General features: G+C 40.3%; 1 protein-coding gene across 6 annotated transcripts in view; it reads left to right on the forward strand.

Annotated features, from left to right (window-relative positions):
* LOC114653838 (rho GTPase-activating protein 21-like) overlaps positions 1-26,192 on the forward strand; it is a 406,130-nt gene that overhangs the window by 271,120 nt on the left and 108,818 nt on the right. For all 6 annotated transcript variants that reach the window (XM_028804387.2, XM_051928939.1, XM_051928940.1 and 3 more), the window contains 2 exons: positions 8,516-8,608; positions 18,575-18,653. In XM_028804387.2, the coding sequence (XP_028660220.2) occupies positions 8,516-8,608; positions 18,575-18,653 (172 nt within the window). The remainder of the gene's footprint in view (positions 1-8,515; positions 8,609-18,574; positions 18,654-26,192) is intronic.

A 26,192-nucleotide genomic window follows, 5' to 3' on the forward strand; every position in this document is an offset into this window, starting at 1 on the left:
CACTTCTGATGTCATCAGATCGTGAATTCTGTGGGCAGGAAATTGTAGAGGGGCAGAGCTCAGACGAGGAGGAGGATAATGAAAGGTAAAGGGAGCAAGCAGCTGCAAAGAGTGAAACAAACCAATCCACATCATTTAAGGCAGCTTTTTACAGAAGCAAAAGTGGGCGTAAAGCACAGAAGGTGTCACTATATCTGTGTTTCTATCGTGTTGCTCATTATTTAGGTATTTATGAGTTTAGAGAAATGAGAGATAAGACGAGAAGAGCCGCTGTGGCTTATCAGTGTAGGAAGCCCTTGATAGAGTCTTGTCGTTGACGGCAGTTGATGAGTCAGCGAGAGACTGTGGAACATGCAGAAGGGAGACAAATGATGAACAACAGAGTAAGGCATTGCATAGAGATACTGCTGAGACCATCAGATCATGAATGTTCTCGACGGGACATTGTAGAGGGGCAGAGCTCAGACAAGATGGAGGAAAATAAAGGTAAAGGGGGCAAGCAGCTGAAACAGCTACCAGAGTGAAAGAGAACAAACCGTACCACTTGAAGGAGCTTCTTACAGAAGTAAAAGTGGACAAAGAACACAGAATGTTTTAAAAACAGCAGTGTTTGTTTCGTGATGCTCATTATTTGGACTTTGGCAGCCATGTCAGAAGTTTTTTTTCTTTTTAACATTTTCTTCCTTTATAATCATTCTGGTGTGTGTGTATATTTATCTATTTATTTAAAGAGCTTCTGTAAAACTCAGAATTTCCCCTGGAGGCAAATAAAATTCTGTGTCTCATGCTTATCAGTAGAGGATGCCAATGAAAGAGTCCCGTCGTTGATGGCAGATGACAAGTCAGAGAATGAATGAGATGCATGCATCAGGGAGACAAACGATGAGCAACAAGGTTACACAGAGCAGAAAGAAAAAGTTCCGGTGCCATCATATCATGAAGGTTCTATGTATGGAATTGTAGAGGGACAGAGCTCAGACGAGGAAGAGATTGAAGGTGAAGGGACAGGCAGCTGTAGCAGCACAAGTCATATCACCTGAAACAACTTCTTACAGAACCAGAAGTGGACAAAAAACACCAGACGGTGTTACACATGTTCAGTATTACTGGACTGCAAAATTGTTGATGGCAGCAGTGTGTGCCAGGGGCTACATTACAGTGGTTGCAAAAATACAACTGTGGTCTTGGATTATTGTGCTGAGTAGCGGACTCTGATTGTGTAATTTTATATGAATATCAATTCAAAGTAATTTAAGTATTAAAAAATAATTTAAAAAGAAGTGTTCCGGGAAGAGGTTTCAGTAAATGTTTGGACAGGTGACAGTTATTTGTGGCGTCTCTTTTTTTTGCATTCAGTTTTAACTAAGTATCTTGCTTGGTATAATGATAGATCTGGGCCATGATTCCTCTTGCTTAGCCATTGGTAAATTGGCATCAGAAGGGAAAGTCAGTGGGAGAGTCCAGCCCATTAAACAACAACAACATTTATTTCTATAGCACATACAAATGATGTAGCTCAAAGTGCTTTACATGATAAAGAAAGAGAAAAAAGACAAAATAAATAGGAATTAAAATTTAGGAACAATAACATAGAATAAAAGTAAGGACTGATTGCCAGGGAGGACAGAAAAAACAAAAAAAAACTCCAGACGGCTGGAGAAAAAAAAATCTGCAGGGGGGTCCGAGTCCACGAGACCACCCAGCCCCCTCTAGCCATTCTACCTAACATACAGTTAGGTTCATAAATATTTGGACAGAGACAACTTTTTTCTAATTTTGGTTCTGTACATTACCACAATGAATTTTAAATGAAACAACTCAGATGCAGTTGAAGTGCAGACTTTCAGCTTTAATTCAGTGGGGTGAACAAAACGATTGTGAACTCATTTCTCAGCATCTTGCAGTGTTATAAGAGGAGAAACTTTTGTTCTATTTCTTAAGTGAAAAAATGATGTCCTAGTAATGTGATTAAAGTGTGATTTAAAATTCAGGTCAGAGTCAATAGTTACCCCTAAATTCTTTACCTCCGTCTTGACTTTTAATCCTAATGGATCAAGTTTATTTCTAATAATAACCTCATTATATCCATTTTTGCCAATCACTAAAATTTCTGTTTTCTCCTTATTTAGTTTGAGAAAATTACTACTCATCCATTCATTAAATGCAATTTTGGTTTGTTGCAAGTTTGCAAAAGCATTTAGTGAGCAAATCGTTTTCATTAAACTGAGCCAATGTTGTCATTATGGTGTGTTGGGCCAATTATAGGGTGATGCTGCGTCTTTTAATAGTGCCGCACAATTCTTTGAGTCCATTAGTGCTTTCTCACATTCTAAAGTATTTCACACCTTCTGGTGTTTACAGTGAAGAGAATCAATGCACACATGAAAGAGAAGAGCAGAGTTCATTTTTTCTTTTAAAGAAACTTGTTGACCAGGTAATGGTAATGTTAACTTGGATTACACATATAGCCTGCAGGTCCTCAGGTGTAAGAGACCTGATGGTTTGTAGGATTTGTGTGCACACATGATAGCAATGGTTGAAAAGGATATTGAAAATGCTAAAAGGCGATTTGAGAAGATTTGCACCCAAAATGTAAAAGGTGAGCCTAAGAGGTCCTCTCAGTGCTTCAGAAATAAGAAGCAGTTAGTTAGGTGAAATGTTTTAACAGTAAAATGTGATGGAGGAAAATATTCAAGAAAAGCAAATGAGAGGCTGATTTTAATATTCATAATCCAAGTTTTTTGGATCTCTTTTTAACTTAATTGATGATCGCAATCTGGGCACTTACAGGTTTTGTTGGATTTGAAACAAGGTTCCTGACTTGGTTTCTTAATCCCAAATGTATTTTTTTACTTGGTTTTAAGTGGAGTGTTCTACCTTGTGATAACATCTCCCTTTACTCCTTCAGAAGATCTTTATCAGCTCTTTTAATCTGTGCATGGTGCTACTTGAACAGGAATTGCCCCTTACTCTCTCATTGTTTTTATATTCACAAGTAATAGCATGGAGGCCTTATTGAAATATCAAATTCACTAAAGTTTATTGTGCATTGTTTAATTTATGTCTAAAAATGGAAAGGTGGTTTTCATATCTCTACAGCTTATTATAGTCATGGTGAGTCCAGCCAACATTTTCCTTTTTCCGCCATGCAAAAAGATTGGATTGTTAGCAGTATGCCAGTCAACCATGACACTTCTTGGTATTGCCACAAAGTAAACAAGAACTACTGTGCACAGGGTGCCATTTGTTAGTTGGCCTTTGTTAGCATTCACTCACCTTTCGATAGTTGTCAGGCCTTTTTGTTGTAGACAAGTTGCTTAATACGGGCGCCGTCTAGGTATTGCCTAAATTCTTGAATGATGCATATTGTTTATTTAGTTTATTTCATTTCCCTGAATGATCATCCATTCATCATATTTCTTTTTTTGAACACCAAACATCTCTGTTCTGCGTTTTCGGTCAACCGGGAGTTTAAGATCTGAAGATAAATCTGCTCTAACTTTTCTATCATCTGATTTTTTTTTTTCTCTTTTAACATGGGCATAGTCCTTTTAATTAAATTCATTGCTTAATTAGGCTTCAATTTCAGTTTCTCAATTTTAAAGGTGTATTCACACACAGTTCATTTGGACCAGTTTTTTTCAACCTATGGCACGGTTTCCCTAAAGTCCGATTTGCTTATTTAGATGTAAACACGGCAATGACACTCGGGGTGACCCAAAACAACTGGTCCACGACCCTGTGGAAATGGTGGTCTTGGTGCTGTACCAAGGGAACCCTGGAGCAGTTCACATGAGGTCCGAATGTGACTCGGCATGAGACCGATTTAACTGCACAAGGTACCGTGCATTATGCATGACATTTTGTGTGCTGTGGTAGTCATGCTGAGCTTCTGCTGTTGGTAATTGAGGAATCTAATTAATAGAATAAGGAGTTAAGGGTTAACAAGGAGCATTAAAAACTATAAAAAGGTTTAAAACAAAAATACATACACAGGTACAAATATAACACAAGTTGCATTAAATGAGTCACTCAATTACTCAGTCAATCAGAGCAGCACCTGATTCAGTCACAGAGCCTATGGTGCACACAATCGGACAGTAGTTGACTGTGTTTTTAAAAAATAAAAAAAAAATGTAAATTTACTTATGATCAGGTCTCTCGGGACACTTACAGACGTGACACGAAACAAACAGCAGTGCCCTTGAGACCACCTATCAAACATTCTAATCTTACACCATAGATAGATAGATAGATAGATACTTTATTAATCCATCCATCCATCCATTTTCCAACCCGCTGAATCCAAACACAGGGTCACGGGGGTCTGCTGGAGCCAATCCCAACCAACACAGGGCACAAGGCAGGAACCAACCCCGGGCAGGGTGCCAACCCCACCGCAGACACACACACACTCACCCACCACACCAAGCACACACTAGGGCCAATTTAGAATCGCCAATCCACCTAACCTGCATGTCTTTGGACTGTGGGAGGAAACCGGGAGCACCCGGAGAAACCCACGCAGACACGGGGAGAACATGCTAACTCCACGCAGGGAGGACCCGGGAAGCGAACCCAGGTCCCCAGGTCTCCCAACTGCGAGGCAGCAGCGCTACCCACTGCGCCACCATGCCGCCCTACTTTATTATCCCAAGGGGAAATTCACATACTCCAGCCAGCAGCATACTGTATAAAGACAATATTAAATAGAGTGATAACAATGCAGGTATAACAGTCAGTAACTTTGTATAATGTTACCGTTTACCCCCCTGGTGGAATTGAAGAGTCGCTTAGTGTGGGGGAGGAACGATCTCCTCAGTCTGTCAGTGGAGCAGGATGGTGACAGCAGTCTGTCGCTGAAGCTGCTCCTCTGTCTGGAGATGACACTCTTTAGTGGATGCAATGGATTCTCCATAATTGATAGAAGCCTGCTCAGTGCCCGGGGCATGGTTGGGGTGTCCTCTCAATGAGCACACACACTAATGTGGACTTGTTAGTTAATGTTAATCAAGCTTTTCTTAACCGATATGAACAAGTGTTACTCCAGTAGGCATGTGATTTGAGATAAACTGAGGATATGTTCATTTATTGGCTACTGGAGAGTAAATACTCAACATCATACATTTAAATGAATATTACGTGAGAAATCATAAAACTGAAACACAGCAGTGTGTGTCATCAGTAGAGTTTGTCTTCTGTTGTACTCCGGGCTGTTTTCAAGCAATCTTCTACTTAATAATTATGGAAAATGCAGCAGTATGCAAATATTTTTTCTGGGGGAAAAATGCTTTTCCACAATGAAGGAAATTCACAACACGACCACGGGATGTTTATTCATAAGTTGAGTTTTACTTGAAAGTTTACAGTGTGAAAAGCAACCAGACTAATAGGGAATTGAAAAAAGGAACAAAATGTCATCTGATTCAGAAAAAAGCAATTGGACTACGAGTGTAAAAAATGCCTTCCGTATTTAAAGGCGTATTCACACCTTGTTCATTTGGATCCATTTTTTAAAGCTCTAATCTGATTTCCCTGAAAGTCCAGTCTGCTTAGGATGAGTAGATCCCTGTTCTTTAAACACAGGGTGCCCACTCACACCTGATTGTCATCCCATTGATTGAAAACACTGGACTCGAATTTCACCTTCAAACTAACTGCTAATCCTAGAGGTTCACATACTTTTGTCACTCACAAATATGTAATATTCAATCATTTTCCTCAATAAATAAATGACCAAGTATAATATTTTTGTCTCATTTGTTTAACTGGTTTCTCTTTATCTACTTTTAGGACTTGTGTGAAAATCTGATGATGTTTTAGGTCATATTTATGCAGAAATATAGAAAATTTTAAAGGGTTCACAAACTTTCAAGCACAACTGTACACCGAAAAAATGCAAAAGTGCATGCATACAAGCACCATCAAGTGGCTGTGGTTGAGCGTGTACAGAGTGGACGTCTCCATACACACACACACACACACACAGAGGTCTTTTCTTTATATACAGTATATCGGATTTGCTTAAAACAACTTTACCTAATTACCAATTAGTCCAAGCCTAGCACCTGATCAGACACCTCACACATGCCCGTCACACACATGATTGTACTGCATTTGAAAAAAGAAAAGCAAAATGTGGAAACTCATTTGGTTGATCAAAACAGACATGGAGGTGTCCAGCAGTGCCCTGTGAGACCAACGATCAAGCCACATAATCTTAGTCCACTAAAGTGATGTGCACATGTGGGGTGTCCCCGCAGTGTGATCGTTTTTTTTGGAGCGCTATAGATGCACTAACATTATCATATGTAGTAAATTTTAATCAAACAGTCCAAAATTAACATTATTAACAAATAGTTATAGGAGTTAAAACAGCAGAAATATGATTTGAAGTAACCTAAATTGAGGTGTTATGGTGGCCACTGGAAAGTAAATGCGCAACATGGCCCAGTTAAATGAAACTCACCTGATACGTCTGTTGTTCTAAAACTGAGACACTTCAGTGTGTGCCCTCCGCAGAGTTTCCCTCCTGTTGTACTCTCGCCCATTTGAAATGTGTCCTTTTTGTACCATGCGTAGAAACACATTTTTATTCAAGAGTTTTTCTAGTCATTTGATAAGACGTTTTGCTCTTTAGAGCTGTGTTTAATAAATCAAGTAATTATGGAAAATACTGCAGTGCACAAGCACAACTTGTCGAACCTCAATGATATTTTTCTTGGATACAAAAACTGCTCTGCCCAATGAAAGAAGTCTACGATTCTCCAACGGGATGTTTACTGATATGTTTAGTTTGCTCGAAAGTTTACGGTATGAAATGTTACCAAACTTACTGGAAAGTAGCAAAACATCCCCTGATTGGGAGTTTGAAAATACTTTAAAACTAACTGTCTGTTCTAACTAAGTTGTGCTTTTGTTGTTTTTTTTTGTTTTAGTGTTTTTGTTCTATTTCAATGCTCAAGATGTTCAGGGTGCAGAGTGGCCTTCACACAGGGTCTGCACAAACCAAAATCTCGATAATGCTACTAACTTGCATTTCATTTGACTGAAAGGAAATGGGGTGAAATATTTTGTAGCTTAGTCACTTCTTAAATATTTTTCAGTCTAAAATGAGGTATACCATTTCTTCGGTCTTAATTTCTCCAGATTTGGTGGCGTGATTAATGCAAAGATTGTTTTTAAAGTTTTGTTTGCTTGGCAGGAAGTGTGCGGTGTAACGTTACACTGCGAGAGTGCAGGATTGTCAGAATTAGTTACTGCACGTTGAATTTCTCTGTAGTCTGTTCACTTGACAGTGAACGTGTCAACTTTAATTGTAAGCGCTTGGCAATCATTTAGAGTGGAAATAGTTGGAAGTGTTCTTTACATGTAGAATGGATCATGGGATTGAAAGGAATAAAGTCAGACACGATAGTCCTGAAAATGATGTACACAGTACAGGCCATCTTCAGGGTCCTCCTGCCTCCACCTGATAACCGACATGGGGCTCATTGACATGGTTGCTCACACATGGTGTTTCCAGAGTGGTTGTTGCAGTTTAATTTTAGTTACCTTGAAGTTTTTACTTTTATTGTGTAAAATTAAATATTGTCCCAATTTCTCTGTCAATCACTTGACGGTTCCTCATTTACTTATTGGTTTATGCCCTCCCCAACCATAACCTATCGTCTACTGGGGAGGAATGGAAGCTTTAGATCTCCGGTTTTTGATGGATCTCAACGTTTTAGGATCCTCTGATACTGCAGACATTGATATCTTGATGATTGTTGTCTGTCTGTCTGTCACAGTTTCTTGAGGACGGTCTACAGCTAAAATGGCTAGATGGAAAAATACCAAACTTGAAACTTAAGCCTATTATGAGATGATGATTTGCTGATTCGTGTTTGAGCCAATCGTGCAAGAGAAAGAGGCACACTACAGGAACCCTCAAATACTGTAATTCTGCAATTAATTATGAATTCTTCTCATCACTTGCTATTGTAATGACCTATTTTATGATCAGCAAGATCGGCATCAGAGCAGTAAATATTTACCAAAATGTTACAGAATAGTTCGGGTGAGTTGTTTCCTAGGGTACAAAGCCCATGGACGCTTATGTCCGAATTATTTTTTTGTCGTACTTTAGTGAGACTACTGCACATTCTGGCAGCAATGTCACTGTGTTCTGCTATGTTCACATGGCTTAAGTGTTTTAGTGGTAAAGTGGCTTGTTGTTGGGCTTTGAACAGAAACATAGAAATTTCAACAAATTAGCATTTTTGCTTTAATGTATATGGCAGCAATAGGCTAAACTATTAAAAGTCCTTTAGAACATTTGCACAAGTGGTTGCAGGGTAACCTTTGTAACGTTATTTTCACAGAATTCTAATTACTTGTTAGTTTGTAGTAAAAAGATGTTCACAACTGTACTGGGTAATTTTAATGTGCAAGTCATTCTGTATGAAAGTGTGAAATATATAAATTGAGAGATCGCATACCTCATTATAACTTTTTATAACTTTTACCACTGCAGGGAGGCAGAAGAGTCGGCTGGAGCCCATGGACACCATCTTTGTAAAGCAAGTGAAAGAAGGTGGACCTGCGCATGAAGCTGGACTTTGCACTGGTAAGATTTTCAGAATTTTTTCCTGAGTAAGAGAGCAAATGTATTTTGTTCCAGTAGTACCGGGAGGTTCAACATTTTCAAGAATAAAACCATCTATCCATTTAACCATTTATTTAGATATATATATTTTTATATATATATATATATATATATATATATATATATATACTATTTTTTTCTTTTCGGACAGCTGCCCTCCTTTTAAACCCCTCTGACCACCTTTGACCCCAACAGCCCCTGCAGGGACTGCTGGGAGATGCAGTTTTAACTACTAGTAGCACTGCTACAATGGTACAAGAAAGACAAAGCAGCCCTTGACGCTGTGCAGAAGAGTGCAACCAGGTGCATCATGGAACATAAGGCCATTTTCTGTTATGTTAGACTCAGAGAATTAAACCAGTTTAGTCGTAAGCAAAGGAGACTGCATGTGGACCTAACCCAGGTATTTAAAACCCTTAAGACATTGATGATGCTGACCTAGCAACATTTTTTCAGCTTAAAGGTGAATCACATACACAAGGACATCAGTGGAAATTAAGGTGGATGAGCATTTAAGACTGATGCCAGGAAGCACGTCTTAACACAAATGGTTGTGGGAGTCTGAAACAAACTACTGACACATGGTGTTTAAGCAGAAACCCTGACAACCTTTAAGAAAAATCTGGGTGAAATATTGGGAAGTCTTAGCTATTAGGTAAACATACAGGGTTGATAGACTGAATGCTATCCTCTCGTTTGTCACATTTCTTATGTTGTCATTTTGTTACTGGCACACTTCTCTTCACTGATGATGGAACTGCTGTCAGCAGCTGCACAATGAATTCTGAGGTGTGTAGAAACATCTGATCTGCTCAAGTTCCAGTAAATGCTTCCAAACTCATTGGACAGCGCTTCATCCTACCATAAGATAATGAGCCAAACGCACTACCGAGGCAACACAGGAGTTTTTCAAAGCTAAGAAAAAGTTGGAAAATTCTTGAATGGCCAAGCCAGACACCTGATCCAAATCCAAGTGAGCATACATTCCATATGCCAAAGAGAAAATTTGAGGGGACAATACCCCAAAAACAAGCAGGAGCTGAAGATGGCTTCATTAGAGACTTGGCAGAGTATCACTAGAGAAGATCCTTAGCACCAGTTGATGTCCTTGAATCTCAGATTTCAAGCAGTGATTGCATACAAGGGATATGTGACAAAGTGCTAAATATGACGGCTTTAATAGACCTGCCATTGATCTTGTCCCAAACATTATGGTGCCCTGAAAAAGGGGGGACTATGTAGAAAAAGTGTTGTGTGACCGAAATGTATGTAAATCCCCTTAAATGAAACTCTGCAATGTGTACTTTAATCAGATCTGAGTTGTTTGATTGGTAATTTTAAACTGTGGAACAAAAGGGTCAATTAATGAGAAATGTGTAACTGTAGTTGCTGTTATTGAAGGAGTGCAGCTTATAATGTTTTTTTATGTTTTGTTTTGTATTTGTTTATGAGTAACTACCATATATCTGCACAAAACGCAGGCTTTTAGAGCATTGACACAATTATTAGTTTTAAATCTTACAAAATTTACATACATGGAACACATCAATAGTCGAACATAAAATCATGTCCGTATAAAGTCTGATGAGCATTAGAGTTGTGATCTGCTCAGTTGACAGTGAAAGAGGAGAAAACACAAACTCCCTGTAACACCATTCTTGGAGAAATAAATCCTTTGGAGTTCACACTTGACTATAACAGATACACAGCCACAGTTATTATGATTTGGGCTAACTGGTTCTTCTCCTTCTTTTTTGCATTTTCAATATCATTAGCACTATTAAATGTTAGCGGCAGTCATTTCATCTCGGTTATCAAGTTTAATAAATATTTATTACTGTGATAAAATGAAGAATTTACTATCTCGAGTAACCTGAGCATTACTATTAGAACCTTAAGATGTACTTCAATGCCAGATTATGATTTTCTCCTTTCATCTTTTTTTCTTAAAAATTTTCCAAGGAACCTTAACATATTTAGAAAAATCTAATTTTAAATAATTTCTTAGTTTCCAGATTAGTGTGAATACATTAGCCTGTAGGATTCATTGAAATGACACCTGATGGGTATGTTTATGGTTCTTGCCTTACTGTTGTCTTGTTTTAGTAACGTAGGTGGTGTTCATTAGAATTACCTCAGACTTCTCTGAAGAGAGTGGCTGCTGAGGTGTTAGACTTGTTTCTGCTTTGCATGTTTTATTGGAAACCCAGAAATGCTATTCTGTGCAAAAGGGCTCAAGTGAAATTTCTTTAATATTGAATATTCATTATTTTTTTCCAGTTGCCATCAAGTTCCTATCACTGTTATTAAGAGCACACTCAGCATTCTATGCCCAATTAGCAGATAGCCATGTGATTAAAATAATAAAGTCCCATGCACACAAAACTGAAATAACAAAACTGAGCTTAAAGCACCATAGGGTATGCACTTTTTAGTATATGTATGCAAAATTAATAGTATTTGTTCCCCAATACTAATTAATATTTTAAAACACCAAAATGGAAGATAAGAGAGAAACAAAGTTTTGTTTCTAGGTCAGCTAGACACCCAGTCCTACTTGGGATATGGAAACACTGAGAATACAATGTAGGCCTGGCATTGGGTTCATCAGAAGTTCCCTTCCAAGGTCATAAAGAGAACTTGACCAGAATTACATTGACATTGAGTGTCTTCATGAGTCAAAGGAGAGAAAGTTTGTAAAAAGCCAGTTAAAGTGGTTTATGCATTTATTTAAAAGCAATATGAAAATCTCTTTCAGCTAACTGTCCTTTCAGAAGATCACAATGGTAACAAACTGGGTCTGAAGATTTATTGAAGATAAATGCTGAATGATCATTCTGGAGTGTTTGGCTCCTATAGCTTTAAATTCTTGTTTCCCATAGTCCTATAGTTTTACCCTGGACTGGACGTCCATTTCATGATTTAGAGGCAGAAGTTATTGTCGTTCTTGTTTCAGCCTGGCCAGTCTTGCCCCCACTGCTACTTTACAATGGCGGACCACATTTATGGGGCCCTTGACGCTTGAATTGTTATGGAGGTCCCTTCGTAACCCGCAATGAGGTCTGGTTAACCACTGCTATCTTCTTCATCATGTTGATTAAAATTGCTGTAGCAGTGAATTACACTATATTATTATTTATTTATTTATTTATTTATTTTTTTGTGATCAAATTTTTGTTGGTAAATTGGAAAAGGAATAGAGCAAAAGAAAAAAACCAATAGTAACTGATTTTTGGGCTGCCTTAGAGCAGACACAAAACACCCACCACCACTAGCAAAATAAACAGTATAGTAATATTATGTTTTTTAAACGCTTTCTCATAGAATGGATACCCTAAATATTTAAGGAGTGTGGATTAAAGTCTCTTCTGGGGCCCCTCCTGTGATTAGGGTTAGGGTTCATCAATTTCATGGTAGATCTGACCCTATTGGGGAACAGAGGAAAATCTTTTAAAAATGTACAAAATGCATCCATTTTTCAAGCCAAGACAGTTGTTGAGTGTTGACCCTCACTTTCCATGTTTCCGATGCATGTTTGTAACAACAAAAAGGGGTCTGAAAATAATCATTTTATCACATATTCCTGGTACTATTTGGTAAGGATGCATTTTGTATTTGCTTGTGGGAATTCTCACGTTAATACGGAAGTAAATCGGAACAAAGCCAACCATGTGGCACCTACAGTTTCATTTGATGTGGTCTTTTGTGGGGATGCTACACCACGGAGGGTGAAAGGTTACTGTGCTAGAAGACTAAGTGCTGAGCTATCCCACTCATCTGGTATTCTTTTAACAAAAAATGGCTGACTCTCCTAATACTGTTTTTTGTTTAAAAATGACATGTACAATATAAACTATTTTACATTGTATGTCTATTGATCTGTGGCTTGCGGTTAATCCACATCTGTCATAGCTGGAATAATGGACGCATTTGGTAAATTATTAAGCTTTTCCTCTGTGGCCCATTGCCTTCAATGCAAAGAGTCGGCGTGAGCAAGATGTTTTGTTTAAATTTATAGAACCTGATTAACTTTAGAACACAGTTGGCAAATTCAGCCATCCATTATCCCACCCCCTATATCCTAACTACAGCGTCACGGGGGTCTGCTGGAGCTAATCCCAGCCAACACGGGGCACAAGGCAGGAAACAAACCCCGGGCAGGGCGCAAGCCCACCGCAGGGCACCCACACACCAAGCACACACACTAGGGCCAATGTAGAATCGCCAATCCACCTAACCTGCATGTCTTTGGACTGTGGGAGGAAACCCACGCAGACACGGGGAGAACATGCAAACTCCACGCAGGGAGGACCCGGGAAGCGAACTCGGGTCTCCTAACTGCGAGGTAGCAGTGCTACCCACTGCACCACCACCACCACCATGCCGCCCTGGCAAATTCATATATAATATAGTTGTGAAGAAATAACTGACTTGAAAAATATCAAATTTATCCTTTAAAATTGTGTATGCTACTATCAGCAACAACCAAAGAAAACAAAAAATCGGTCCTAGCCCAGATCTTCTAAAGAACATCACACCTAACTGCAGACAAAAGTTGAACTACTGCCATGAGACTTCTGCCCTTGCTGAAAATGACTTAGTAAATACAGTATGATGGAGACATAGTAAGAACAGTGCCTGACAATAAAATTGTTAATCTGTTTCTGATAATGTCATAGTGGGAGTAATGTTAAACTTGACCAAGAATGAGGAGTGTAACCCAGAAGGACTCTATAAATGGCTGCAGGTTGAATGTCTAGCATCAGAATCTTTGAGCTTTAAGATAGTATTTTAAATTCATTCATATAACAGAACAGATAAAGGCGCTGTGTGTTAAGGCAGGGTTAGAGTAAGAAAACAGACACCAGGCTTTGGTTATAATTAATTGAACTACTTGACTTTATAATGAATGGACATCAAACAGACAAAGTTTTAGAAGTCTTTGATGTGAAGTCTGTTTGCATCAGCAAATTTGCACAAGTAATAAATGGCAGCAAGATTGCTGTTTATTACTGTGCAGTGTGAGTTTTATCCAAAAAAAAAAAAGTTTTATGATTTGCAGGGAACAAAAGGATGTGAGGTCAGGCTGATTACACAAAGGCTGTAGTTTTAGTATTTTTTTAACATGTGTGGTGAAAGTGAAGCTTGAAAGACCACTTTCTGTTGGCATTCTGTACTTAATCTTAATCTGGGGTGTGCTGTGCCCCTTGTAACTCTGTGTAGGTTATCACAAAACACTTACTGTATATATCGTAAGTTCCAGTAAGAAAGGACAGGCATCCTGGCCGGGATGAAGGAAAGATTCATACCTGGCCAGGATGCCATAATGGAAGGATTGGGTGAGTGGGCTCATCAGGAGCCCTCTCCTACAGCAGGTGGCAGTCTCAGGGTGGCATGGGAGTTGGGAGTCCAAAGAGGGTGCTGCCAAGGGAGGACTAACATTCATACAGCTGAAGTGCTTCAGAGAACTTGGACATAAGTGAAGACCAGAAGCAGTTCCTGGGTCTAGCGTTAAAGGAAGCCCGCTGTCTCAGTTAAATGGATTCAGAGCTGGGAGGCAGTGGGCAACACTCTTGGAAGTGGAAGGGAGAGAATTCTGTATTGGTGCATTTTGGCTGGTGTTATTATTAAAAGTGTTGGAAACAAATACAAATCCTTTATTTCAACCCAGAGTTGTGCTTCAACCCAGAGTGGCACCCTTTGTGGTTACAATATACAGTGCATGTTAATCGTAATATAGCCTGCAGTCTAATGGCACTGTGGTAATTAGATTTAAACCTGGACTTTGCTTCCTCACAAGTTCTTCGTTAACTAGTGCTGTCCTACATGACTTTATAATACTAGTCTCTTTTATAATTATTAAACCACTGAGCCAAAAACATTGTACATGTGCAGCACTCCATAATTAACAATGTAAATCAGACTTTACTGATTTTAATTCTTTGGTGAAGGTATGTCAGATTTTAGGCTATCATCAAGAAACTCATTTAATGTGGCTTCTTCCAAGTTGCTTTGCCTGCCTAAGGTAAAGTCATCTCTGATGGAGGATAACGGGAATCATCAGGTAGAGGGATCCTTTCATTGGATTGGCTGGCCCAGCACTGACTCAGCTGTGGAATGACCAATAGGGGGAAGCAGCTTAATGGCCGAGGTCTCCAGGACTCTGAACCAATCCAATTTGTGTTATGTAATATTATCTACTGTTGAAACTGCTCTGTACTTGTAATATTTCTGTTGCACTATTATATTGTATTGAGGATGACTTGTGTCCTGTTCTGTGTATTGTATTTTATTGACCCCCTTCTTTTTGATACCCACTGCATACCCAACCTACCTGTAAAGAGGTCTCTCTTTGAACCGCCTTTCCCAAGGTTTCTTCCATTTTTTTTTTCCCCTACAAGGGTTTTTTGTCGTCTTAGAGAGTCATGGCTGGGGGGCTATCAAAAGGCAGGGCCTGTTAAAGCCCATTGCGGCACTTCTTGTGTGATTTTGGGCTATATAAAAATAAATTGTATTCTTTAAATTGCAGGATGGAATGTCCTTTGACAAAGCAACTATGGGGTATGTTTTTGTTGAGCAAAGGTAGATTTGCTTTTTGTGGCCACGTTTAAGTTTTCAACCTTTATAATATTGAAGTAAACAAAGAACGCTTACAGACATCTGCCTGGGGCCTGTTATGAGTGGATGTCAAAGAAGTACACGTTTAACATTTTTTTTTTATTTTGTATAACCTTATCTGTTTAAACACAAATGTCTGTGCAATAAAAAGCCAACATCAGATTTACCAGGATGTAGATGAAAATCTAGCAAGTCCTTAGCAGTGTAGCAGGAGAATTGCTTCAAATGCACTTTTTCCTGCTACTTTAATTAGAACTGATTGATGACTGACCAGTGTCAGTTTAGAGCTGAAATAGTTTTACATTTTGGTTTTTCATGCAGAAAGAGGACATTGTTACAAATGCTGTGATACAGTGGGCTTTAATGGGGGCCAACACTGAAGAGTAGTAAACAATAATAAAACATTGATGGAAAAAAAATCTTCAGTTACTTGCGTCACAGCCACGTTTCATCTGTCCATTTGTACTGAAGACCTACCTCTTCCCCCTCACTCATTGGTCAAGAGCCTGTCTTCAGCTCAACATGCTTCACTTTCGTGCACTGCTCTCATTTTGCAGTATTTATTTTATGTATTTACACTCATCTGCCACTTTATTTGGCACACTAAATCAGCTGCTTGTTAATACAAATATCTAATCATCCAATCACGTGGCAGCAACTAAGTGCATTTCAACAAGTAGAAATTGTCGAGATGTTTGGTCGAATTTCAGCAGGTCATCAGAATGGGGAATTAAGGTGATTGAAGTGACTTTGAACATGACATAGTTGTTGGTGGCAGATGGGCTGGTCTGAGTATTTCACAAACTGATCTGGGATTTTCACAAACAACCATCTCTAGGGTTTACAGAGAATGGTCTGGAAAAGGAAATCTATCCAGTGAGTGGCAGTTCTCTGGGTGAAAATGCCTTGTTGATGCCAAAGGTCAGAGGAGTATGGCCAGGCTGGTTTGATCTGATAGAAATGTAACTGTAACTCAGATAACCACTTGTTACAACTGAGGTATGTAGAAGAGCATCTCTGAACACACAACATGTCAAACCTTGAAGCAAATGGGCTACAGAAGCTGGTGACCACACCAGGTGTCACTCCTGTCAGCTATGAACAGACAACTGAGGCCATAGTTCGGAGGGGGTCACTAAAATTTGACAACAGAAGATTGGAGAAATTTTGCCTGGTCTGACAAGTCTTGATTTATACTGAGACATTCAGATGGTAGGGTCAGAATTTGGCATTAGCAATATGAAAGCATGGATCCAACCTGCCTTAGAAGAATCTTGGGACCCTTAGTACCAACTGAGCGTCATTTAAATGCCACAGCCTACCTGAGTGTTGTTGCTGACCGTGTCTATCCCTTTATGACTGCAGCGTACTCATCTTCTGATGGCTCCTTCCAGCAGGATAACACGTCATGTCACAAAGCTCAGATCATCTCCAACTGGTTTCTTGAACATGACGGTGAGTTCACTGGACTCAAATGGCCTCCACAGTCATCAGATCTCAATCCAGTAGAGCACCTTTGGTATGTGGTGGAACAGGAGAATCTCATCGTGGATGTACAGCCGACACATCTGCAGCAGCTGCGTGATGCTATATCAATTTCGACCAGAATCCCTGGTGAATGTTTCCAGCACCTTGTTGAATCTACGCCACGAAGAATTATGACAGATTTGAAGGGAAAAGGGGGTCCAACCTGGTACATGCAAGGTGCACCTAATAACATGGCCAGTGAATATATACGATATTTTAGCAAAAATACATGTGTGTTGAAAGTTGTGAGCATACAGCTTGATAACTAACATGAGGATTAAGCTTCACATGTAACTAGAGTTGTTTTAATAAACATTATACCACGCTGATCCCCAGTAAAGCTCATTGCTTTCAGAAGTTTCTCTGTTTTCCATGAAAACGGTCATCTCTACAAACAACACAGGACAAGTAATGTGTTATAAAAAAAAAAGTATTAATTTTTAGGTGGAATATTCCAGTTTCCATATATACAGGCAGTCCCCGGGTTACGTACGAGTTAGGGACTGTAGGTTTGTACTTAAGTTGAATTTGTATGTAAGTCGGAACAGGTACATTATTTTAACAAATGTTATTGTTGTCCGACTGTAACCAAGTGCTCTGCCAAAGAAGGAGTTTCACCTCTCTCTGACCTTTTTATTATTTCTACTTTATTTTCAATGGTGATGGTTTTTCTCTTCTTTACTGTATCACCAGCACTTGCATCAGATTTGTGTTTCAGAGAACATTGTTGAAGGGTGAAGACAAAAGGTTCAGATGAGCTCTTCTGCACAGCACTGTACACGCTATCACAGCAGGCAGCACGTCTGGTGTACTGACAAGAGACAACTTCCTGCTATGTACATAACAGTACAAGCAGGCTTGCTATTGAGAATGAATGGGGGCGGCGAGGGGCGGTTCACCACCCACCCACCACACAGTCACCTCCACTACAGTATGCAGCCTGCAGCGTGTGTCCGCCCACCGAGAATGAACATGGTGCAGCCAAAGGCGTGTAGTGAATCGCCTACCACCGCCCCTATTCAACAGGCAACCACCCGAAGCACACTACAATGCTACCCCCACCCGCCCCGTTCAGCCACAACCGGGTCACCGCTTGCAGCATTACCAGCCGTCCACTGAAAACGATTCGGAGGGAGTCGTGTGTAGTGGGCGGGCAGTGAAATGCCCTACACCGCTCCATCCAGCCTGTGGCCAGTCAGGAGCAGTAGCTGCGGCGGCATAGTGGGCGGACAGCGAACCGCCCCATTAAGCCTCCGTCCTGCACACGAGCGATAGCCTGTGGCCCCAGTGACTATGGATCATGGGTCACCGCTCGCTTGCTACCAGGAGCCGCCCGAGGGACACTACACTGCACGAGCAGTGAAATCACACCCCTCCAGCCACTACTTGCAGCATCCTCCGTCCAAAGATGATGGAGTGTCAGTTAATGAGGCGCATGCATCACAGCTGCGGCCTCGGTCGTAGGTCGAGTGTCCAAAACCTTGGGACTACCTGTGAAATATTCCAGTTTCCATATATATTCCATGTTGTTCTTGAAAAATTTATTTTAACAATACAGAACAGCAGGGATTCACTGTACTTATTCCCATATCATAAACCTTTAAACTAGAAAGGTTTAACTTCTTCATTCTCTCCTCATTGCTCATACCCCTTAGTCCTGGAATCAGCCTTGCCAATCTTCTCTGGACTTTTAGAAGATTTTCTTAAAGTTTTAGAAGTTCTTTATTACAAACAGTATTACAATTTTTTGGTGATCTTATTGAAATGGTTCTTCTTTTGCAGGTGACAGGATTGTGAAAGTGAATGGTGAAAGTATCATTGGGAAGACCTACTCTCAAGTAATAGCCTTAATTCAAAACAGGTAAGAAAAGTTTGCCTTTTTTTTATAAACTAAGGACTTTCTGGGGTTGAATGTGTTACTTTATTTAACACTAAGGGACAATGCAGTAGCTTTCCAGTAAACCAACTATTCAGTATGTATACTTTTATATATAAAAGACATTCTCTTAAATTGCTGCTGCCTCACAGTAAAGAGACTTGGGTTCGCTTCCTGGGTCCTCCCTGCGTGGAGTTTGCATGTTCTCCCCGTGTCTGTGTGGGTTTTCTCCGGGCACTCTGGTTTCTTCCCACAGTCCAAGGACATGCAGGTTAGGTGCACTGGCGATCCTAAATTGTCCCTAGTGTGTGCTTGGTGTGTGTGTGTGCGCGTGTGTCCTGCGGTGGGCTGGTGCCCTGCCCGGGGATTTGTTCCTGCCTTATGCCCTGTGCTGGCTGGGATTGGCTCCAGCAGACCCCCGTGACCCTGTAGTTAGGATATAGCAGGTTGGATGATGATGATGACATTCAGTTAACTTGTTTAACTTATTTCTATCCTCATTTCCATCTTGGCAGCATTGGACAGTCCAGCGCTGGGTCCTCTCGCAGGGCTAACACAGAGTTACCAGTTAACTCTACACACACCCATCTTTGGTTTTGCAGAAGAATAGTCAGAATAGCCAGGAAGGATTTCAAAGCATGCGTCTTGAACTCGAGATGCTAAAATCAATAACACTCTTGAAATTTGTTACCTCATTGTATCAGAAAATTGCATTTTAGGTTGATCGTTCACTCTAAATGGACTCCTTACGAGCAAATCTGCCCTGAGATCAGATGGCGCACTCTCTTGGGTTTAATCTTGCTTTTCTGGGATAAGCTTCAAGGATGTGAGCAACACTGGGGCACCACAAGGAACAGGCCTGTCCCCCTACCTCTTCACTCTGTGTATCTCTAACTTTAAATATCACAGCAGGTCATGTCACTTACAAAAATTCTCAGTTGATTCTCCGATAATGGGGGTTGAGACAGAGAAGAACTTGGTTTCTTGGTGCATAGGGAATTGTCTGCAACTAAACATTAGCAAAATCAAGGAACTCTTATTGAGTTTCTCTGCACAAAATAGCCTCAGTGTCTGGTCACTATTCAGGGAGTGGATGGTGCACTCCCACAAGCACTTGGGGGTCCACATCAATGACAGGTTGGATTGGTCTCATAACAAAGAGGAACTATAAAAGAAAGGGCAGTACAGACTCTTTTTTTCCTTAGTAGACTGTGTTCCTTTTATGTGGGAAGTGACATCTGTCACATCTTTAACTCTCTGATGGCCAGTGTGGTGTACTGGGCTAGTTTACATCACTTCAAGAAAGGACCGCCGAATCAACAAGCTAATTAATAGGGCAAGCTCAGTTATGGGACACACTCTGGACCCCCCTGGAAGTACTAAAAGAGGAGAGAATGAAGAAAGTATGTGAATAGCCAGTGCAATTTTCTAAGCTGTGCTGGGCTGGTAACATCACCTCAAGAGAGGTCTACCGAATTTTCAAGCTAATTAAAAGGGCAAGCTCAGTTATAGGACACACTCTGGACCTCCTGGAGGTCGTAGCAAAAGAGATTGTTAAAACAAAACTGGTTGCCATTATGAACAATGCTGTACATCTTTCTCCATGACACACAAACACTGAGGACTTTCAGCCAATGAATTATTCGGCAGAAGTGTGTCAAGAAATGGTACTGGAACAACATTTGTCTTCATTTTTGAAAATTTACTGCTCATTGAGGTGACCGTCTCTGATATGAACTCCAAATGCAGAACCCCTAGTCATGTCTGAGTGTCTTATGTACCCAGTCAGGCCCTCTCAAGGACTGACTTGGAATAACAATATCACTGCCACTGACTAATTGTAGTTCCGAGTCAACATTTTGTGTAGCAGCAAGTCTAGCTGTGTGTAAACATTACTTTTCAATCTCCCATGTAATATCCGGCTCCTTCCCTGCCAGTGAGGAGGACGTGTTGCATGTTCTATAGCCAGTCTCCATTCTTAAGCCCTTAACATTGCTGTCACTTGACAGTCGTTATTCATGAGGCCTATATTCAAAATTGAAGGCGGTGAGAAAATATGGCAGCCCCTCATTGCTGATTTGAACGGAGAACAAAAGTGTCTAGCTGGGTAACATCCTTGTCCAGGCCTTCTTTCAGGATTGGTCCCCAGTATATCTTTTTTGGGCAATTCTCAATTTCCCTAATTCAGAGAAACATGGTCTAAGTCAGTTTTTGGTTATACTTGATTATATGCACTGGTAGAGCAGTCTGCCGAATATCAAAATACCAAGAGCACAAGGCTGCTGACAAGCTAGCTGTAATGATTTCTGGAGACGCTTGCTCCTACACCATGCCAGTACTCATTACCCTAGGAGGGACTGTAAGCAGTGCACAGAAAACTGACTTGTGTTGTAATCCTGCAACACAACTGTAAATGTAAAATGATCGCAGAACAAATTAGTAAATTTAATCCGTTTAAAAAATCACTAACAATGTTAAACTCGTCTACTTTAACCTCATTGAGCCAATTAAGAGCATAAAGCAGATGTCTCCCTACACATGTGAGGGAGCATCAATGAGACATTTTAAACATCTTTTTCATTTTAATAGAGAGAAATCCATGACTTGAGGTTTAGGGGGATTTGGGAAATGTACTGTAGCACCATGGAAAACTAACTTGAAACAAGACTCCTGTTTTCACATGTAATTTTTGCAAAATAAACTTGAATCTCAAAAATCCATTTTGAACTGCACATTTAAAAATTAGAAAATAAAATAGAGCTATTTAAGAAACAGCAAGGATACAGAGATTTGCACTAAATCCACCCAATCAGCGATGCACAGCATCCAGGCCATTTCAGTGCTTCTTTGCTGCCTGTGTAGACATCCAGTCGTAACCAAGCTTAAGTTTCCTCCTGGTCTCCTATGGAAGAGCTTGTTTATTTCAGTCATTCCAATTTCTAGATACTATTCTAATGACGTAACATTACAGATCATTCCAACAGACGCCTACAATTACTGTTTTTTTAAATAATCACACATCACCCAAGCTGCTTTTGATTGGCTCACTGTAATCGTAGTCAGGGTGCCTTAGGTTACACCATTAACATTTTTGAGTGCTTGCCCTATCAGTTGTTCACACATGCAGTTTCAGTAAATTCCCTGGTATTATTCTAGGTCTTGACCTCTTCAATTGCTGAGTCAACTTTCTTCACACTTGTCACGAAGCCAGCAATTTATCTATAATGAATTAATAATTAATAGGTGAGACAGTGTTGGCATGGTGTAACTTTCAGGTGTGTTTGGCGACCCGAGTTAACTGATATGAAAGTTGGAGCAGTTCATATTATTCATCCAAAAGTCAGTTATGACATGTTTCTTTTTTTTAAATGGTTTTGTTACAATGAGTCGTATTTAAAAGTAATAGTGATAATAGACTGCATTAATAGATTACATTAAATATGTGCTTATTAACGGCCTTTTTGCAATGGAGTTTAAAATGGAGGTGTGTGGTGGCTCAATAACTTTTACAGAATGCAATTTGCCATTTTCACAGAACTTGAATTGCATTGACTGATGTGTGTGTCAGTAGTGGAGGGTCTGTTACTAACTGATGCCCATTTTTTTTAAACACAGTATTTTTGAAAGTATATACAGTAGAACCTCTGGTCACAAACGTTTCTGAACACGTACAAATTGGGTTACGATCAAAAGGTTTGCTAAAATTTTGCATCTGTTCACGACCACACGCTCTGGCGGCCAGTTTGCCTACGCGCGTTCGTATGCGCCAATGATTTCCCATTCTCCGTTTCCCATTTTCTTTTGTTTGCGTATACAGGGCCTAACAAAGCAGCTGATGTTGCAAAAGGAGTTACAATGTTAACCAAGCAGAGGCCTCAAGTGCTGGAAGAGGTGGAAAAACTGTTGCTAGCGTGGTTGAACGAGAAGCAAGTTGCAGGGGATAGCGTAAGCGAGCCGATCATATGTGAGAAAGCTAGGAAGATTCATGGTGATTTGCTGAAAAAAAAATCCTTCTTCGAGTGGCGAAGGTGAAAAATTTTAAGTCAGTAGAGGATGGTGTGAAAAGTTTCGCCAGAGAAGTGGCATTTAATTTTTTCCCCCATGCTTAAAACTCATAAAAAGTTTTTACAGCGAGCAGTTCGTAAGGGTCTACTGTGAACTCTTACAATGGTTTCCTCAGTGTTTTTCAATGTTTTTACATTTAGTTTACTATTACACTGTGCATTCTATGGTATAATTAACTATTTTTGTGCTTAAAAAATATATATATTTACATAGTTTGTACGGTCTGGAACGGATTCATTGTATTTACACACAATCTTATGGGGAAATTACGTTCGGGTCGCGACCAAATCGGGTTGCATCCAGAGTTTTGGAACGAATTACGGTCGTGACCAGAGTAACCACAGTACAATACAATAATCTTATATTTAAACGTCTACGCTTGGAAGTGTGTGTGTCTGTCTGGCCTGGAAGTGAGAGGTGGATTTGGGGTAAGGGCTCCACCTCTGAGGAAACCGAAAACTTGCTTAGCCACTAATAGAGCGAGGCCAGCATGTCAGCAAAACGAAACCTCAGAAGAAAGGCAAAGTCACTTAGCTGCTAACATCGGCAAAACAGTATCCCTTTTTGCTTTTCCTCCCGCCGCTAATGCACAAGCGATGTGCGCACGTCGGCAAAACAGATATCCTCCTAGAAGAGAGATGCCCAGAGTAATTCCTTTCAATTACCAGACATCTCTACATTTCAATTTTTTTTCCTGATGATTTCAATAATTTCTAGGACCCCCGGGCTTTTTACAGCACGGGCTTACACAGCTAGTGCTGAATAATTACCAATTCAAAAATATCTATTAATGCAGATCCTGCGGTGGGTTGGCACCCTGCCCAGGATTGGTTCCTGCCTTGTGCCCTGTGTTGGCTGGGATTGGCTCCAGCAGACCCCCGTGACCCTGTGTTCGGATTCAGCGGGTTGGAAAATGGATGGATGGATTAATGCAGAATGACCAATACTAGGATAAAGTCATTATCAGTATTACCCAATGAACAGACAAAAGAAACTTAAACAAGTTCCCCACCTAGATAATATGAGTCGAAACATAGTAATTTCTTAAAATTATAAGTAAAAATAAGAACTTGGAAAGGAGCCGTTTTATTGTATAACAGGAATATGAAACGTACACAATGGAATCTCAGGGGCTTGCCACAATTGTTTGTGTATATCTGAGACTGAAAGGTCAGGCGCTGGGTGCCAGAGATCAGGGGCTTAATTGAACTCTCTCAACCCCCCACCCCTCTAAAAGCCACTGCTGCACCGTTCCCATGTTATTAATTTGTTCAAATACCATTTAGCTGCAAGTTGATAATGCCAGCTCTTTACAGTAATGACCTACAGATATTATTTATTCAATTCAGTCTTGCATATGCTTACCTAATTGCTTTCCCCTTCCAATTATTTCCAGAGAAGTGACTTTTTTTGCCCTCTGTCAGTTAACATCCCTAAAGCAGCAGGAGGGGGCGCTGCTGTGTCTGCTGTTTGCACACATAAAAGAGAAGGCCATTGTGCTACTGGTTTGACAGGGCCAGTGGCAATAAGAAAGCCATTCCTTAAAGAACAGAACAGGGCCTTGAAACACTGGCTGTGGATTACCTGAGACTGGAAGAGAGCCTCCTCTTCACAGTAAAAACTGACACTTGTTTTTTTCAACTACTGTTAAGCTGTGCTTGAAGATGTGGTACTGTGAGGTGCCGATCACTTAAACTGGTGACCCTCAGAAACTTGTCTTCTGATTGGCTGGTGACTTTGGCTCTGCCAGATCTCTTCCTATCAGAGTTTCTTCCTGTTTCCAATTGCCTTTTGGATTATATAGGACACCACTGGACTCACTGACACTTTATTTTATTTATTTATTTATTTATTTATTTTTTTGCTATTTCTCTAAATGAAAGGCCTACACTTCCAAGGGTGGTAATGCTCTCCCTCATTTCATTTGTTCATTGCCGTTTTCTTGCCATTCTACAGTGTAATATTGTCCAAGTAATACTTCAGAGGGTGTAGTAACACAGTCTGTTCCAACTCTTCTTTAAGACACACACAGGGTTTTCTAAGTAATGAACAGAAGTTGGGACACCTGTGTAAATTGTTTGCTTCAACTTGCAAGGCTTCATTTTCTTGAATTGCTGCAGCACTTCAGTAGGTTGTAACCTATTAGCTGTTCCCAGAAGAAGGCCCATCTCTTATATCTATTTCTCTTCTGGTTCATCCTGCTTCCACTTCAAAACCGGTCTCACCCACACGCAGCCGACACGGCATTTCTTGATTCGTATTTGTCCTCTTCTAAACCCTTCTCCACGCTGCCTGCGGCTCCTCTTCAAAACCAGTCCCGCCCACACGCAGCTGACATGGCATTTCTCGATTCCTATTCGTCCTCTTCCATGTCATGCACTATACTGGCCTGCTGAGCGTAATACATCCAACAAGTACTCGAGGTGCTGCCACAACGGTAAAGTAGCTTTACCACCTTTGCGGGAGCCACCTGTGTCTTTACAACAGCTTCTTACACAGCAAACATCAGAAGTTAAAAATTATCGTGAAGACTTTTGAGAATACAACTCTTCTGTAGCGTTTGCTTCCATGGGTGCACAGATAACTCAACCTGCTGGCCACGGACCATACTGTTATAAAATACACGGGCAAATTTATCACCAAATCTTTCCACTATACGCTAACACTTCTACCTCTCCAGAATATGGACAGTTGTATGTTTTTGACATAGCGCAAGCTACTGAAGTACGCTTACAAAATAAAGCAAACTCTGCATGCAGCGAAAATTTACTTCTCCAGCTAGATTTCATGCTCAGAACCATCATCCCCTTCGCTAAATCATACAAACACATGCATGAAATCGCTCAGTCCAATCCCACAGCATCTGTACGAATGGTTTTCAAGGAAACCCTGGGCAGAATTTACGACAATACAATGCCCCGACATGTCACACCGATGTTGCAGGGATTTTCATCGGAGAAGATGGCGAACCATCTGCTGAAAGGGACATCCCATAGGCAACTCCTGTAAACAGATTTCCACGCTCAATATGAATTGCGATCCTATGGTTTACCCACTTTTATTCCCTTACGTAGACATTGGCAGGCACAAAGATTTACAACATGTTCCCAATAAAAGAACCGCCAAGCGAATAAGGCTTACGCAATGCCAGTTTTACGCGTACAGATTAGCAATGAGGAATACATTTAGTATTTTGCACTCCAGCGGCAAACTATTCCAACAGTATGTTGTAGATGCGTATGTTAAAACAGAGGGTGAGCGTCTCAACTATCTCAGATTACATCAACAAGATCTGCGCGTGGAACAATACAAAGGACTATCAGATGCACTGTAAGCAAACGCTGAAAATAACGTACGTGTAGGCAAAATGATAATATTACCGTCCACATTTCCAGCAAGTCCAAGATACATGCAACCAAACTATCAGGATGCCATGGCCATAGTACGTAAATTCGGAAA

Source organism: Erpetoichthys calabaricus, chromosome 6 (genome assembly GCF_900747795.2).
Source record: "Erpetoichthys calabaricus chromosome 6, fErpCal1.3, whole genome shotgun sequence".
Lineage (NCBI taxonomy): Eukaryota > Metazoa > Chordata > Cladistia > Polypteriformes > Polypteridae > Erpetoichthys > Erpetoichthys calabaricus.